The sequence below is a fragment of the Chiloscyllium plagiosum genome, unplaced genomic scaffold (genome assembly GCF_037043375.1).
Source record: "Chiloscyllium plagiosum isolate Xiang-an unplaced genomic scaffold, Cpla_swu_hap1 HiC_scaffold_4, whole genome shotgun sequence".
NCBI lineage: Eukaryota > Metazoa > Chordata > Chondrichthyes > Orectolobiformes > Hemiscylliidae > Chiloscyllium > Chiloscyllium plagiosum.
Genome location: NW_028270142.1, coordinates 110,323,240 through 110,336,557, shown reverse-complemented (window position 1 = coordinate 110,336,557; position 13,318 = coordinate 110,323,240). Strand labels below are relative to the sequence as shown.

The 13,318-nt window shown below is 40.1% G+C and overlaps 1 protein-coding gene across 5 annotated transcripts in view; it reads left to right on the top strand.

Moving 5' to 3' along the window:
• nbeal2 (neurobeachin-like 2) overlaps nt 1–13,318 on the top strand; it is a 239,977-nt gene that overhangs the window by 32,258 nt on the left and 194,401 nt on the right. The window contains exon 1 of one of the 5 annotated variants that reach the window (XM_087986594.1): nt 6,492–6,647. The exons of the other annotated variants lie outside the window; for them this stretch is intronic. Within the exon in view, the coding sequence (XP_087842720.1) occupies nt 6,606–6,647 (42 nt within the window). The 5' untranslated portion in view covers nt 6,492–6,605. Of the gene's footprint in view, nt 1–6,491; nt 6,648–13,318 lie in introns of those variants that run through there. 5 annotated transcript variants of the gene reach the window in all.

Below are 13,318 nucleotides of genomic sequence, written 5' to 3'. Positions count from 1 at the left end.
TCTTGAACTTGAATTGCGCCTTCTGCATGATGAGATTCAAACCATATCCAGAACATTGAGTTCCTGGATTGCCAGCCAGTAACATTACCACTAATGTCACTGCCTCCCCATCTTCACATATCTTACATATGTACAAGCATAACATTAGCATTATAAACAAGGTTACATATTCCACAAAAATATTTGCCTTGAGGTGAATTTTGCATGAAACATTAAACTCCAGGGTGGCATTGCTTGGTCAGCAAAAGACATGCGGTTATTTGTACACTTGTTTAAACGCTGCAGCCTGAGATTGCAACTCATTCCTGTCCTTGAGTCATGTTAATTTTGTTTTGTGACTTGTAAATATTAATATCATCTCTGACAGGAGTTTTGAAAATTTAATGCAGACTAGAATAAATGTGCAAATTGCAGAGCAGTGAATGGCTCTGGCTCTGACCCAGGATTGTTGACATGTTGTTGATAATGATAATGATCTCTGAGAGATCTTATCACACACAGTAAAGGTTGTTTTTGTACTTGTTTTTAACGCAAACCTATGCTTCTTTGTATTATAACTGAACCTTGCTTCTCTCAAGCCTCCTACACACTGCTCTATTCTGCATCATTGCTGTGTCATAATTGAAACTACTCATATTTTGTTCTTTTGTCCAACCTGTGGAACTATTTTCCTCCAGGGCTATTCCCTTTGTTATATGATCTTCAACTTTTGAATAAAGTCATTAATATATTTGGTGAAATAATGAGATGAGTAGAACAAGTGCTGGTGTAGATATGTCGGACATTGGCGTGGTGCTGAACAAGTAGATCTAACTTCAAGCGATGGTGTAGAATGCACTGCCTGGTGAACACATTCAGGCGTAATTTTCAATGGGAAATTGGATCTGGACCTGAAAAGGAAAATTTGCAGCATTATGAAGCAGAGTAGGGAAGTTAAACAGATGGATCACTCTTTGAAAGAGCCTGTGTATGTGCTGTGGGATGCGCTATGCACTGTGTATGCTGTAAGACTCTGCAGCCTTGCTGATTGCAATGCTACCATTTTTCTCACAGACTTTCTTTTTTTTTTACTCCTTTTTTAACTTTAAGTTAAATGTATATAAGCTCTTTTGATTTCAGTGTATGAAGGCACTGATATATTGAGATACTGCACCTCAGGACTAGGAAGATCTTGGGTGTAACCCTTGATCTGAACTAAGAAAGAAGATACAAGGCAGTATGGTTGCTTAGCACTTGCCGTTCATATATCTAGGATCCAAGATACACTGAGTGTAATTGAGGTTATTAATATCACAAGTGACATAATGTTTAAGACAAAACCTCCTAATGAACTGATGTCCAATATTGGAAAAATTCTAACTGTCTCATAAATGTTTGACAGTGGATCAGTATTGTTGTTGGGAGATAGGATTAAAACCTCAACCCTACCAAGTTGATGCAAAATTCAACCCATGTCGTATGCCTGACATGGCAGAGTTTGGTGGGGCAATGCAGAAGAAGTTTTCACTGATTTCCACAGAATGAAAAGTTTCTATTGTAATAAGATTCACCATGTGAGGGAAATTAACTTGATTTATTGGAGCTCGTAAGCACAAGTTGCAAGAAAACATTAGATGGAAAATGCTTTGGATCAAATTGTCACTTTAACTCGAACTGAGATATTAGAGATAAACACAGCTGTGAGTGCAGAAGGAATACATAAGGTAGATGAGAGATTTTGTCTAAAGGGAAGGTGGCACTATTTCCTTCAAATGAAGCATGAAAGGTCATTACTATAGTAAGAGATACAGAGGCTACTCAAACTCTCTGGATGGAGACGTGTTTTATTTCTCCTCCAAACAGTTCAATAAAATCTGAAGTGTTAGTTTCCACCCAAACCATTTACTATATCCTGGTTCCATTGTAGAAAACGTAATTGGAATATGAATTGTTATCTGGACCAGTGGTAGCCGGGGTCGTTAAGAAATTACCTGAGGACGGAGTTGATGTCTTTCTGGGGCAAGATTTTGCATGAGTGTTTTGCAAAGTTATAACTTTGTGTATAATTATGGAAAGTACAATTGAAGCTAAAGAGAAAGAAACAGTTGCAAGAGTAGTTTCCAGGTATTTTCCCATAGTGTTGTGGCAACAAGTGCAATGGCTAAGCAAAGTCCATCACTAGAAGTCACAGTACAGGTTGTTCTGCTATAACATGACAGTTGTGTTCCTCTGCAACCTCATGCTGGAGAAAATTGTGCTGCCGTAGATTGCTAATAGAAAATCACTATACCTGTTCAGCAGAAAGTTTGCATTATCCAAAGAACATCCACAAATAGTCAATTGCGGTATAGCCAATTCGTGCTGACGAAATGTGCATTATAGCAGAAAGACCACAAATAGAAGTTAGAGTGGATCAAACTCCTATTTGAATTATCCTTAATCATAAAAAGCGTTTGTTATGCCTTCATTAAATGAAGCTCAGGGTGCAGATCCATAATTAAATAAGTTAGCACAGACAATGAGGCCAGTGCTGAAGGAGTTTTGATGTGCTATTATATTAGAGACACAGATCTGATGAGGGCTTAGAGACAAAGAATGGGCTGTTGTTCATCAAATAGTGGTACGATCGGCTATCGTAAGGAGATGTTGCAAGGAGCATGTAAAATTGCTACAGGCGAACATGTAGGTAGTGCCAAATCGAGGCATTAATAAACAGGTATTTTATGTGATTAAGACTTCATAAAGTTCAAGTGTAGTTCTATAAAACGTGTCATGCATGTCAAGTAATAGAAAAATCTCAACATCTAGTTAAATCAGTACCTTTGCTATCCACACCAATTTTGAAGACCAATTCAGCCAAGTGCTAGTAGATTATATAGGACCGTTACCACAAACAAAGCAAGACATTGGTATGTCTTCACAAAGATGAATCTGACAACCTGATTCCCAGAACACATCCCTGTAGCACTGGAAAAGTTAATTTGGTTCATTTATGGATTACCAGTTGAGATATGATTTGATCAGGGGTCTAACTTTGTCTGATGGTTTCTGGGAGATCATTAACATTTTGAGTATAAGATAGTTGAAGCAAAGTGTATATCATCTGCAAACATTGAGAGCTTTGGAAAAGTACCATCAAACATTCAAACCATAATTAAGGCATACCATCACAAATACCCATGAGATTAGGACAAGTGATTAGATTCCTTATTTTGCTATCAGAGTTCACAAGTTAATCCATTGGCTTCAGTCCATTTAAATTGATTAATTATTATAAGAATAGAGGTCATTTAAAATTAATTCTTTTAAGAACTATTCACCATTATTAGGTTATATATCCATGTTTCTTGAAAGACTTGAAAGCATGTAAGATAGCAGAAAAACATTTTCAAGTTTCATAAGCAAATGTGAAAGAATGGACAGATAAATATTCAATGACGAGAATGTTTCGGGTAGGAGATAAATTATTGGTCTTGTTCTGTTTCCAAGGTGAACCTCCAAAAGCAAAATTCAGTGATTCATACAAGGTGGTCAGGAAGGTCTGCAGGGTGACTTATCTGATGAACACTCTTGATTATAGGAAAAAAATTGGTTTTGTCACATAGACACATTGAGAAGGTGACATTGCAGGGAGGAGGATAAGGAGGAACATGTATGTCAGGTGGTCGGAGCAGTAGAAGATGACTGAGGCAATGAAAGTTAGGTGGAAGGAGAGGTAGACAGTTCACAAAGTGAATATCCTACAATTCAATTGGCTGCACAAAAATACTGGCGTAGTAAAACACTGTTCTTATTTAAAGAAAGGATAATGGAAGATTTTTGAAGGACTATTTCAGAAGTATAAGGTAATTTGCAGAGATGCACCTGGATATACTGTGTTAGTTAGGCATGATGTGGACATATCAGTTGAGCCCAGAAAAACAAAGAGTAAAACAGAAAAACAAAACAGCTAAGGTGGAAACAGAGATTCAATAAATGCTGGAAAATCACTTCATTGTAGTTATTCAGAGCAGTTGAAGTTTAATGATAGTGTGGTTCCTAAATCATAGTGGTTTTGAGATTTTGAGGAATGTGTGTGTTTTACTTGAAATTTGAGTGTGATTCCAGCACAACAGGTGTACTTTGAACAAATATGTTAAGGAAACAAGCAAATGTGGTATGGTCAGCAGAATGCCAGGCAGCCTTTGAAAAGCTGAAGGCAATCCTCATACATGTTCCTCATACTTTGGCTGACACAATGGATGAATTCAATTTACAAACGGCTCACACCACTGCCTGAACAACACAGCAGTGCAAACATTATTTAAAATGAGTTTCTATGAAGTTGAAACTGCAATTCATCACTATTTCTTAATGACTTGAATGGTGGCATAGGAAATCACACATGAACAATTTGCCAATGTCCCAAAGATAGACAGTAGTTTAAGTATGGTGTATGGAAATATAACATTACAAAGAGATATTAGTAGCTTAGGTGATTGGGCAGAATGATAAATTGTGGTAAATGATAGAACAGGTGACCGTGTAAATGGTATAACAGTGAAACAATAGAAATCAGGAAACGCTTGAGGATTTGAGTACATTATAATCTCATGAAAAGATGCAGAGAATAATCACTGAATAGAATGATAGCCTTTGAATCCTGGGTGCAGAAGGCATACAAGAGCTATTCAGAGCTTGGATTAGACCACACTTTAGGAAAGATATAATAGCATTGGAGAGAGTGCAGTGTAGATTTACCAGAATTATTCCTGGATTCCAGGGTCAAAATATGAAGGTATTTAAACCAACTGGATTGTATATTCTTAAAGTTGAAAGAATATGGGGTGGTATGATTGATATTTTCAACATACGAACACTGATAGGAGAAATTAAGATAAATCAGTGATTGCTGGTTGGGGAATCTAGGCTTGGAACACCATCTAATTAGAGCCAGAATCTTTCGGCAATAAATTTCAGGATGTTAGAAATTTGGGATGCTGTTCTGTAAGCAGAAACAGGTACTAGATTAATTGTAAATTTCATACTGATTTTTTTTTGTTGTCCAAAGATAATAAAAAAGGGTGAAGGAGGTTCTCCAGAGTTAAATCACAAATCACACATGATCTAATTAAATGGTAGAACAGGTTTGAGGGGTTAAGCAACCTAGTCTAATATGTTTTAACTCTCCAGTTCTCAGGTACCATTCCAAATCTAAGGAGGATTGAAACTTTAATGCATACCCTTTAACTGCTGTGGCACTGTTTCATCCAAAACTGGTTAATTTTCTAATTGAATTCACTGGCCATCAATTCTCCCTCACCATCTCCTTCCAAATAAACTCTGGCAATGTTTACTGCCACCAAGGATCCTGTGTATTAGCAGCAAAATCTCCAAAATAAGTTGAATTAAACAAAGGTAAAATTGTAACAAATCCTTATAAATGCAAGCTAATGAGAAAATGTAAAGATGCAGGGAAAAATGTAAATAAAGTAGATTTGTTTGTTTTAAAAATCAGTTTTATATTGCACATGTGCTTTCGTTTTCAAACAAAAAGTCGGGAGCGTATGAAGTTGAAATTTCTTATTGGATGGTTGGTGGCAGCAGACATTTCCATAAGTTCCTCAACCCGTATTCACAGCCACCTCAGGCTTACAACCATGCTATGTCAGTTTTGATGACTTGCTCCACAATTGAGTGCAGATCTTCAGGGTCTGGTGCCTGCAGGAGAAGGAGTTAGTTTTGTGGTCTTCCTGCTCTATCCTGCTGCTCAGCTTGGAGTCTGTTAGTCCAAACAGCTCAGTCACTACCCACTCAGCAACTGGACCATCAATCCACACATCGACTCCCAGCCTCATGATTCGCCCAACCAGCAGGTATCATTCCATTGCAGCCTCCTGAAGCTCCTGCAGACTCGTGCACAAAGGTGGGAGAGAAATGACCTCTAATTTGATAAGCAACTGCTCGCAGAATCTTCCGCATGTCCTCAGCTGATTTGGAATATAGATCGCAAGTTGAATAGAACCCTTGAGCATTATGGCCACCAAATCTCCCATTGGACAAGCCTGCTGTAGATCCTGCAGACTGTGACTACAGTGTGATAGATTGTGGTAATGCTGATAATTGAGCATAATTACCCAATCTGAACTAAGGTGATGATTAAAGTATGAAAACTTGGCTCAGTACCCATGGGTGAGGGTGGGCAAGACTGGGATGAATATGATGTTCCCTGCTGTAAAATATCATGCGAGGCTGTGTCTTTCCAACTTGTGAAGAATATAATGAAAGCTTCAGAAAGCTAAGAGAAAAACTTTTTTTAAAAAAAAGGATTGGAAGAGAATGAAGGAAATAATAGAAGAAAGGGTGCAGTAAAGCTTTGCCACGCCTTCTTTTTAAAGAGCTTGTTGATTCAACAAGGTTGGGTTTAGCAAGAAGAGTGAGAGAGGAAGCGAGTCGTTGGCTCGTCTCTGTGACTTGCCACTTCCTGGCCTGTCTGTTGATCTGTTCGGAGTTCAGTGTGTGATGGAGTCCCGCTCTGCAGGAAGACTATTAAAAGCTCACAGTCCAATCGTCCATCACTTATCAGCATTGTCGAACAGTGCTCAGCTCTCGAACTCCTTGGGAGAGCCACAGTAGATGAGCTAATAATGGACCTATCCATTTCAAAGTCTCCTCTACCAGCATTTGAGGTAATGAAATAGTAAATTTATTGGTTTTTATTTGATGCCTTTCGGGAAGTATTTGAGATGGATTTTAAAAGCGGACTTTTGGTAACTACTTTCACGCCTCGCCCCCAGAACATCCAGACCATTAAAATACTTGTTAAACTGTGAACAGCTTTTCTTCCTAATCTGGAAACACTAGTCTGAGAGTCACCTGCCTTTCTTAACCTGTTTTATACAGTAACTTGAGAAATATGTGATATTCTGATTGTAGATGGCACAGGTTGATAATTCTGTCTCAGATCTTATCTCAGTGCACTTCAACTGATGAATTAAGTGTTGTTATGTATATGTGGGAGTACAGCAATTGTTAGGAATTGTGGGGAAATGATGACCAGAAGTCCATGTTTTTTTTAAAATAAATCATTCTCTGGATGTAAGCATTGTTAGCAAGGCTGGCATTTATTGCTTATTTTTACTTTGTCTGAGAAGGTTGTCTTTTCAACTGAGGTTGTGGTTTGCCACTTCAGTTGGAGGTTCAGGGTCAACATATGGGCCAGACCAAGTAAGAAAAACAACTGGTTCCATTCTTAGTGACATTAGTGAACCAGTATTTGCAAAAAGCTTTACAACTTCATAGTCACTTTTTCACAAAGCCATTTTTTTTTGCAGACTTTTAAAGTTGAACTCGAATTTTTGCAGTGCTATGTTGGGATTTTAATTGTCGTCTTTGGTTCATTTTATTAAAGATGTTTGATGGCAAGTTCATTACACTACTCTCTCTTTATGGCCTTCTCTGAAAGCACAGGGTTTTTAGCAGCAATTGAATAGGCAGGTGGGATGTGTTAAGTTCCTGTCTTTCCTTAGAAAGACAGCACCTCCAACAATGCAGCAACATTTTAATATTGCCTGAAGTGTTTAGGATCTTGCACGAGGTGCAAGCTTGCAGTCTTCTAGAATCAAGAAGGTTACCAGTGCAGTACTGGATCAAAGAAATGAACTTTGTTTCTATGGTTATATACACACTCAACTTTCTAATTACAAAGTTTATACTTCCTGTTAACATTTAGTAAGTACAAAGGAAAGACCTGCATTTTTGTAGCTTTTTTTTATTTCAATGTCTCAAAGTTTCTGATAGACGACAAAATAGTTTTTGAAGTATAACTACTCCCATAATTTGGGAGATGCCATTGCTACTTTATATACAGACAGGGCCCCACAGTGAGTACAAATGTGACAATGAACAAATTGTCTATTTGAGCAGCGATTGTTGAAGGATAAATATTGGACCAGGAGAGCACGTCAGCTCCTCTGCTGATAATGCTGTGTAATCTATTACATCATTAGAAAGGGCAGACAGGACCTTTTTTTTGTTTAATGTCTCACCTGAAAGTGCTGCATTGGGTTATGTGCTCATGTCTCTGGAGGAAGGATTGAATCTACAGTCCTCCCATTCAGGCAAAGGTTACTCCTCCTGGCCACAACTACGAATTTCCAGTTAGGTCCTTGATGCTGACCCAAACCAGAAAATAATTTGTAAATGATCCTCTTGCAAGGATGCCTGCCTTGAAGTTTTCCTCCTCTCTCTCCAAGAATCTCAGTGAGTCTCTCTCTCTCACTGCAACCCCCCAGGTCATCTCCTCTGCAGCTCTATTCCTGATGATGGGCTTTTACTCAAAACGTCAATTTTCTTACTCCTCGGATGCTGCCTGACCTGCTGTGCTTTTCCAGCACCACCCTAATCTAGACTAAATGATCAATGTCAACCTGATGCTATCAGGGGCCAAAATACAATTATTTTTATTATTAGATTACAGTTCATCATATTATGCATCATCTTCAAGACTTTTATTATACTTATAAATTGAAATCCCAGCATTCTAATACTGCACGACAGTGGTCTTGAAGCTCTAATCAGTGGATGATGATGGGATATCACCAGATTCCTCCTACCTTTCTCTCACACTTCTAAATTAATCTTGACTTCTCGGTAAGTCGTCTAGAAAATTAGCCACTACACTAATCATATCCAAATGCAGGTGCTTTACAGTGGGAGTCATAGAGTTTGCTTACATGATGAATGATTCTTTGGTCGAACCCGCCTATGCCGAACAAGTTTCCCAAACTAAACTCATCCCACTTACCTGCATTTGGCCCATTTCCCTCTAAATCTTTCCTAATCTTGGACATGTTCAAATTATCTTTTAAATGTTGTAATTGTATCTGCACTTTCCACTTCCTCTGGCAGTTCATCCACATAGGGGTAATCCTCTGTGTGAGGAGAAAGTGAGGTCTGCAGATGCTGGAGATCAAAGTTGAAACTTTATTGCTGGAACAGCACAGCAGGTCAGGCAGCATCCAGGGAACAGGAGATTCGACGTTTCGGGCACAGGCCCTTCTTCAGGAATGAGCAGAGAGTGTTCAGCAGGAGAAGATAAAAGGTAGGGAGGAGGGACTTGGAGGAGGGGAGTTGGAAATGTGATAGGTGGAAAGAGGTCAAGGTGAGGGTGATAGGTCGGAGTAGGATGGAGGCGGAGAGGTCAAGAAGAAGACTGCAGGTCAGGAAGGCGGTGCCGGGCTGGAAGGATCCGGCTGAGACAAGGTGGGGGGAGGGGGGATGAAGAAACTGGTGAAGTCCAAGTTCATCCCCTGCGGTTGGAGGGTTCCCAGTCGGAAGATAAGACGCTCCTCCTCCGACCGTCGGGTTGTTGTGGTTTGGCGGTGGATGAGTCCAATGTGTGAAAATGTTGCCCCTCAGGTCCCTTTCAGATCTTTTTCTCCTCTCGCCTTAAAATGATACCCTCTAGATTTGAACTCCCCTACCCTTGGGAAAAGACCTTTTGTTATTCATTTTATCCATGCCCCTCATGTTTTTATAAACCTTGATAGGTCACCCCTTAACCTCCCACCCCCTAGTGGGAAAAAAAAAGTCCCAGTTTATTGTGCCTCCCTTTCTATCTCAAACCCTCCAGTCCTGGTAACATTCTTGTAAATCTTACCTGCAACCCTCTCCAATTTAATAATATCCTTCATATAGCAGTGCAACCAGAACTCTATATGGTACACCAAATAATGTGCAGCAAGAGCACCTTTTTTCCACCTTCTCTCAGTGAAGAATTCCTTCTCTCTGTGAGAATCTGTAGAATTCTTTACAGAAAGCTGTTAATGCTGGTTTCCTAAGTATATTCAAAGCTGAGATAGGCAACTTTGAATCCATAAGGGAATCCAGGGATATGGGGTAAAGGCAGGAAACTGGAGTTGAAGTTTATCAGATCTTGTTGAATGGCAGAGCAGAATTGACTGTCCAAATAGCCTACTTCTGCTCCAACATCTTATGGTCTTACCTTCTGGTCTAAATCTTTTGCTTTTAATCTGGCATCTGTAGTTTTCATTTAGAACATTAATGAACATTTTGCTTCCATCTTTTCCTATCTACTCATGAGTTTAAACCTTCTTGATCATATTGTTTCTTCATCAATTGTTCAGAATACTCAAATTAAACATGAGGTTCCACAGATTGTTTGGCCCATCCTTCATCCAGTTATTCATTGCTTACACTGTATTGGCAATATAGAACATAGAACAATACAGCGCAGTACAGGCCCTTTGGCCCTCGATGTTGCGCCGATCCAAGCCCACCTAACCTATACTAACCCACTATCCTCCATATACCTATCCAATGCCCGCTTAAATGCCCATAAAGAGGGAGAGTCCACCACTGCTACTGGCAGGGCATTCCATGAACTTACAACTCGCTGAGTGAAGAACCTACCCCTAACTTCAGTCCTATATCTACCCCCCCTTAATTTAAAGCTATGCCCCCTTGTAATACCCGACTCCATACGCGGGAAAAGGTTCACACTGTCAACCCTATCTAACCCCCTAATCATCTTGTACACCTCAATCAAGTCACCCCTAAACCTTCTTTTCTCTAATGAAAACAGCCCTAAGTGTCTCAGTCTTTCCTCATACGATCTTCCTTCCATACCAGGCAACATCCTGGTAAACCTCCTGTGCACCCGTTCCAGTGCCTCCACATCCTTCCTATAGTATGGCGACCAAAACTGCACACAATACTCCAGATGCGGCCGCACCAGAGTCTTATACAACTGCATCATGACCTCAGGACTCCGGAACTCAATTCCTCTACCAATAAAAGCCAGTACGCCATATGCCTTCCTCACCGCACTATTTACCTGGGTGGCAACTTTCAGAGATCTGTGTACATGGACACCAAGATCCCTCTGCTCATCCACACTACCAAGTATCCGACCATTAGCCCAGTACCCCATCTTTTTGTTATTCTTCCCAAAGTGAATCACCTCACACTTAGCTACATTGAATTCCATTTGCCACCTTTCTGCCCAGCTCTGCAGCTTCTCTATATCCTGCTGTAACCTGCCACATCCTTCCTCACTGTCAACAACTCCTCCGACTTTCGTATCATCCGCAAACTTGCTCACCCAACCTTCTAACCCCTCTTCCAGGTCATTTATAAAAATGACAAACAGCAATGGTCCCAAAACAGATCCTTGCGGAACACCGCTAGTGACGGCACTCCATGAAGAAACTTTGCCATCAACTACTACCCTCTGTCTTCTTCCATCCAGCCAATTCCTAATCCAAACCTCCAACTCACCCTCAATGCCATATCTCCGTATTTTCTGCAGTAGCCTACCATGGGGAACCTTATCAAACGCCTTACCAAAATCCATATACACCACATCTACCGCTTTCCCGTCATCAACCTCCTTTGTCACCTTTTCAAAGAATTCAATAAGGTTTGTGAGGCACGACCTGCCCTTCACAAAACCATGCTGACCATCCTTGATCACATTATTCCTATCCAGATGTGCATAGATCCTATCCCTTACAATTCTCTCTAAGACTTTGCCCACAACAGAAGTGAGACTCACCGGCCTATAGTTACTAGGGTTATCCCTACTCCCCTTTTTGAACAAGGGAACCACATTTGCTATCCTCCAGTCTTCTGGCACTACTCCTGTAGACAGCACTACTCCATATATTGGCTATGGAGGGCATCGGAGCCAACCTTATTCTGTTCCCATTTATAATGATGTGTACATTGTAGAACAAACAGGGATATTAAACCTGGCCAACTTTTGATTTCTCCAACAGAAATAATTTGAGTTCTGTTGAGCCTCCTTTCTGAGACCTGAGAGAAGTCTGACGTTGTTCTTCTCCGAGCCTTTTCCAGTGCTGTAGTTTGAAGGAACAGCAGGGAGAAATGGTTTTGAATCTGGATAAAATATGCTGAAGCTCTTAAAATATTCTGTTAGCATGTAAGCTCATGTTCACTCCTGATTTGAGAACATAATCCAGGCTGTTACCTCAGTGCAGTTTTGATGGAGTATAATACTGCTTCTTGGAGGCTAATGCAACAAAGTGAAATCCCTCTACTCTCTCGTGTAGTAAAAGATGTCATGGCATTTTCAGAGAATGGGAGAGTTTTCAAAATAACCTGAACAATATACATCCCTTATCGATACTTATTTTCTTTTGCAATATTATTAATACAGTTTGTCTGGTAATTGATTCAATTGCCTTCTTAAAAAGCTTGCTCTGCTTAGTTGGTTGACACACTTGGTTAATTTCAGCAGTGGCTTCAATGACACTACTTCATTGGTTATAAAGCATCTTGGGGCATCATGATATTGTGAAAGGTACTGTATGAATGCAAAACTTGTTTTTGTTATGGAGGATTCAGATACACTCTGTTAATTTATGTCATCAATTTTAATTTTCTAGTGGCCCAACCTCACTGCCCATTCACTTCCCTGCCCGCACATGACATGACAGCGCAGTACAGGTCCTTTGACGCTCTATGTTGCGCCGACCTGAAGAACCAATCTGAAGCCCATCTTTCCTACTCTGTTCCATTTTCATCCATATGTTTATCAAATGATAATTTAAATGCCCTTAAAGTTAGCGAGTCTACTACTGTTGCAGGTAGTGTGTTCCAAGCCCCTAATACTCTCCAAGTAAAGAAACTAGCTCTGACATCTGTCCTACATGTCCCTCCACAGTTTATAGCTATGTCCCCTCATGCTAGCCATCACCATTCGAGGAAAAAGGCTTTCGCTGTCCAACCTATCTAACCCTCTGATTATCTTATGTCTCAATTAAGTCGCCTCTCAACCTTCTTTTCTCTAACGATAACAGCCTCAAATCCCTCAGCCTTTCCTCGTAAGATCTTCCTTCTATACCAGGCAACATCCGAGTAAATCTTCTCTGAACCCTTTTGAAAGCTTCCACATCCTCCTCATAATGATGATGTGTCCAGAACTGCATGCAATACTCCAAGTGCAGCCGCACCAGAGTTTTGTACAGCTGCAGCATGACCTTGTGGCTCCGAAATTCAATCCCTCTACCAATAAAAGCTAACAAACCGTATGCCTTCTTAACAACCATATCAATCTTGGTGGCAATTTTAAGGGTTCTATATACATGGACACCAAGATCTCTCTGCTCTTCTACACTACCAAGAATCTTACCATTAGCCCAGTATTCTTTATTCCTGTTACTCCTTCCAAAGGGAATCGCTTCACGCTTTTCCACATTTAACTCCATTTATCACCTCTCAGCCCAGCTCAGCAGCTTATCTATGTCCCTGTGAAACCCACAACATCCTTCAGCACTATCCACCGGCCTTAGTGTCATCCGCAAATTTACTAACC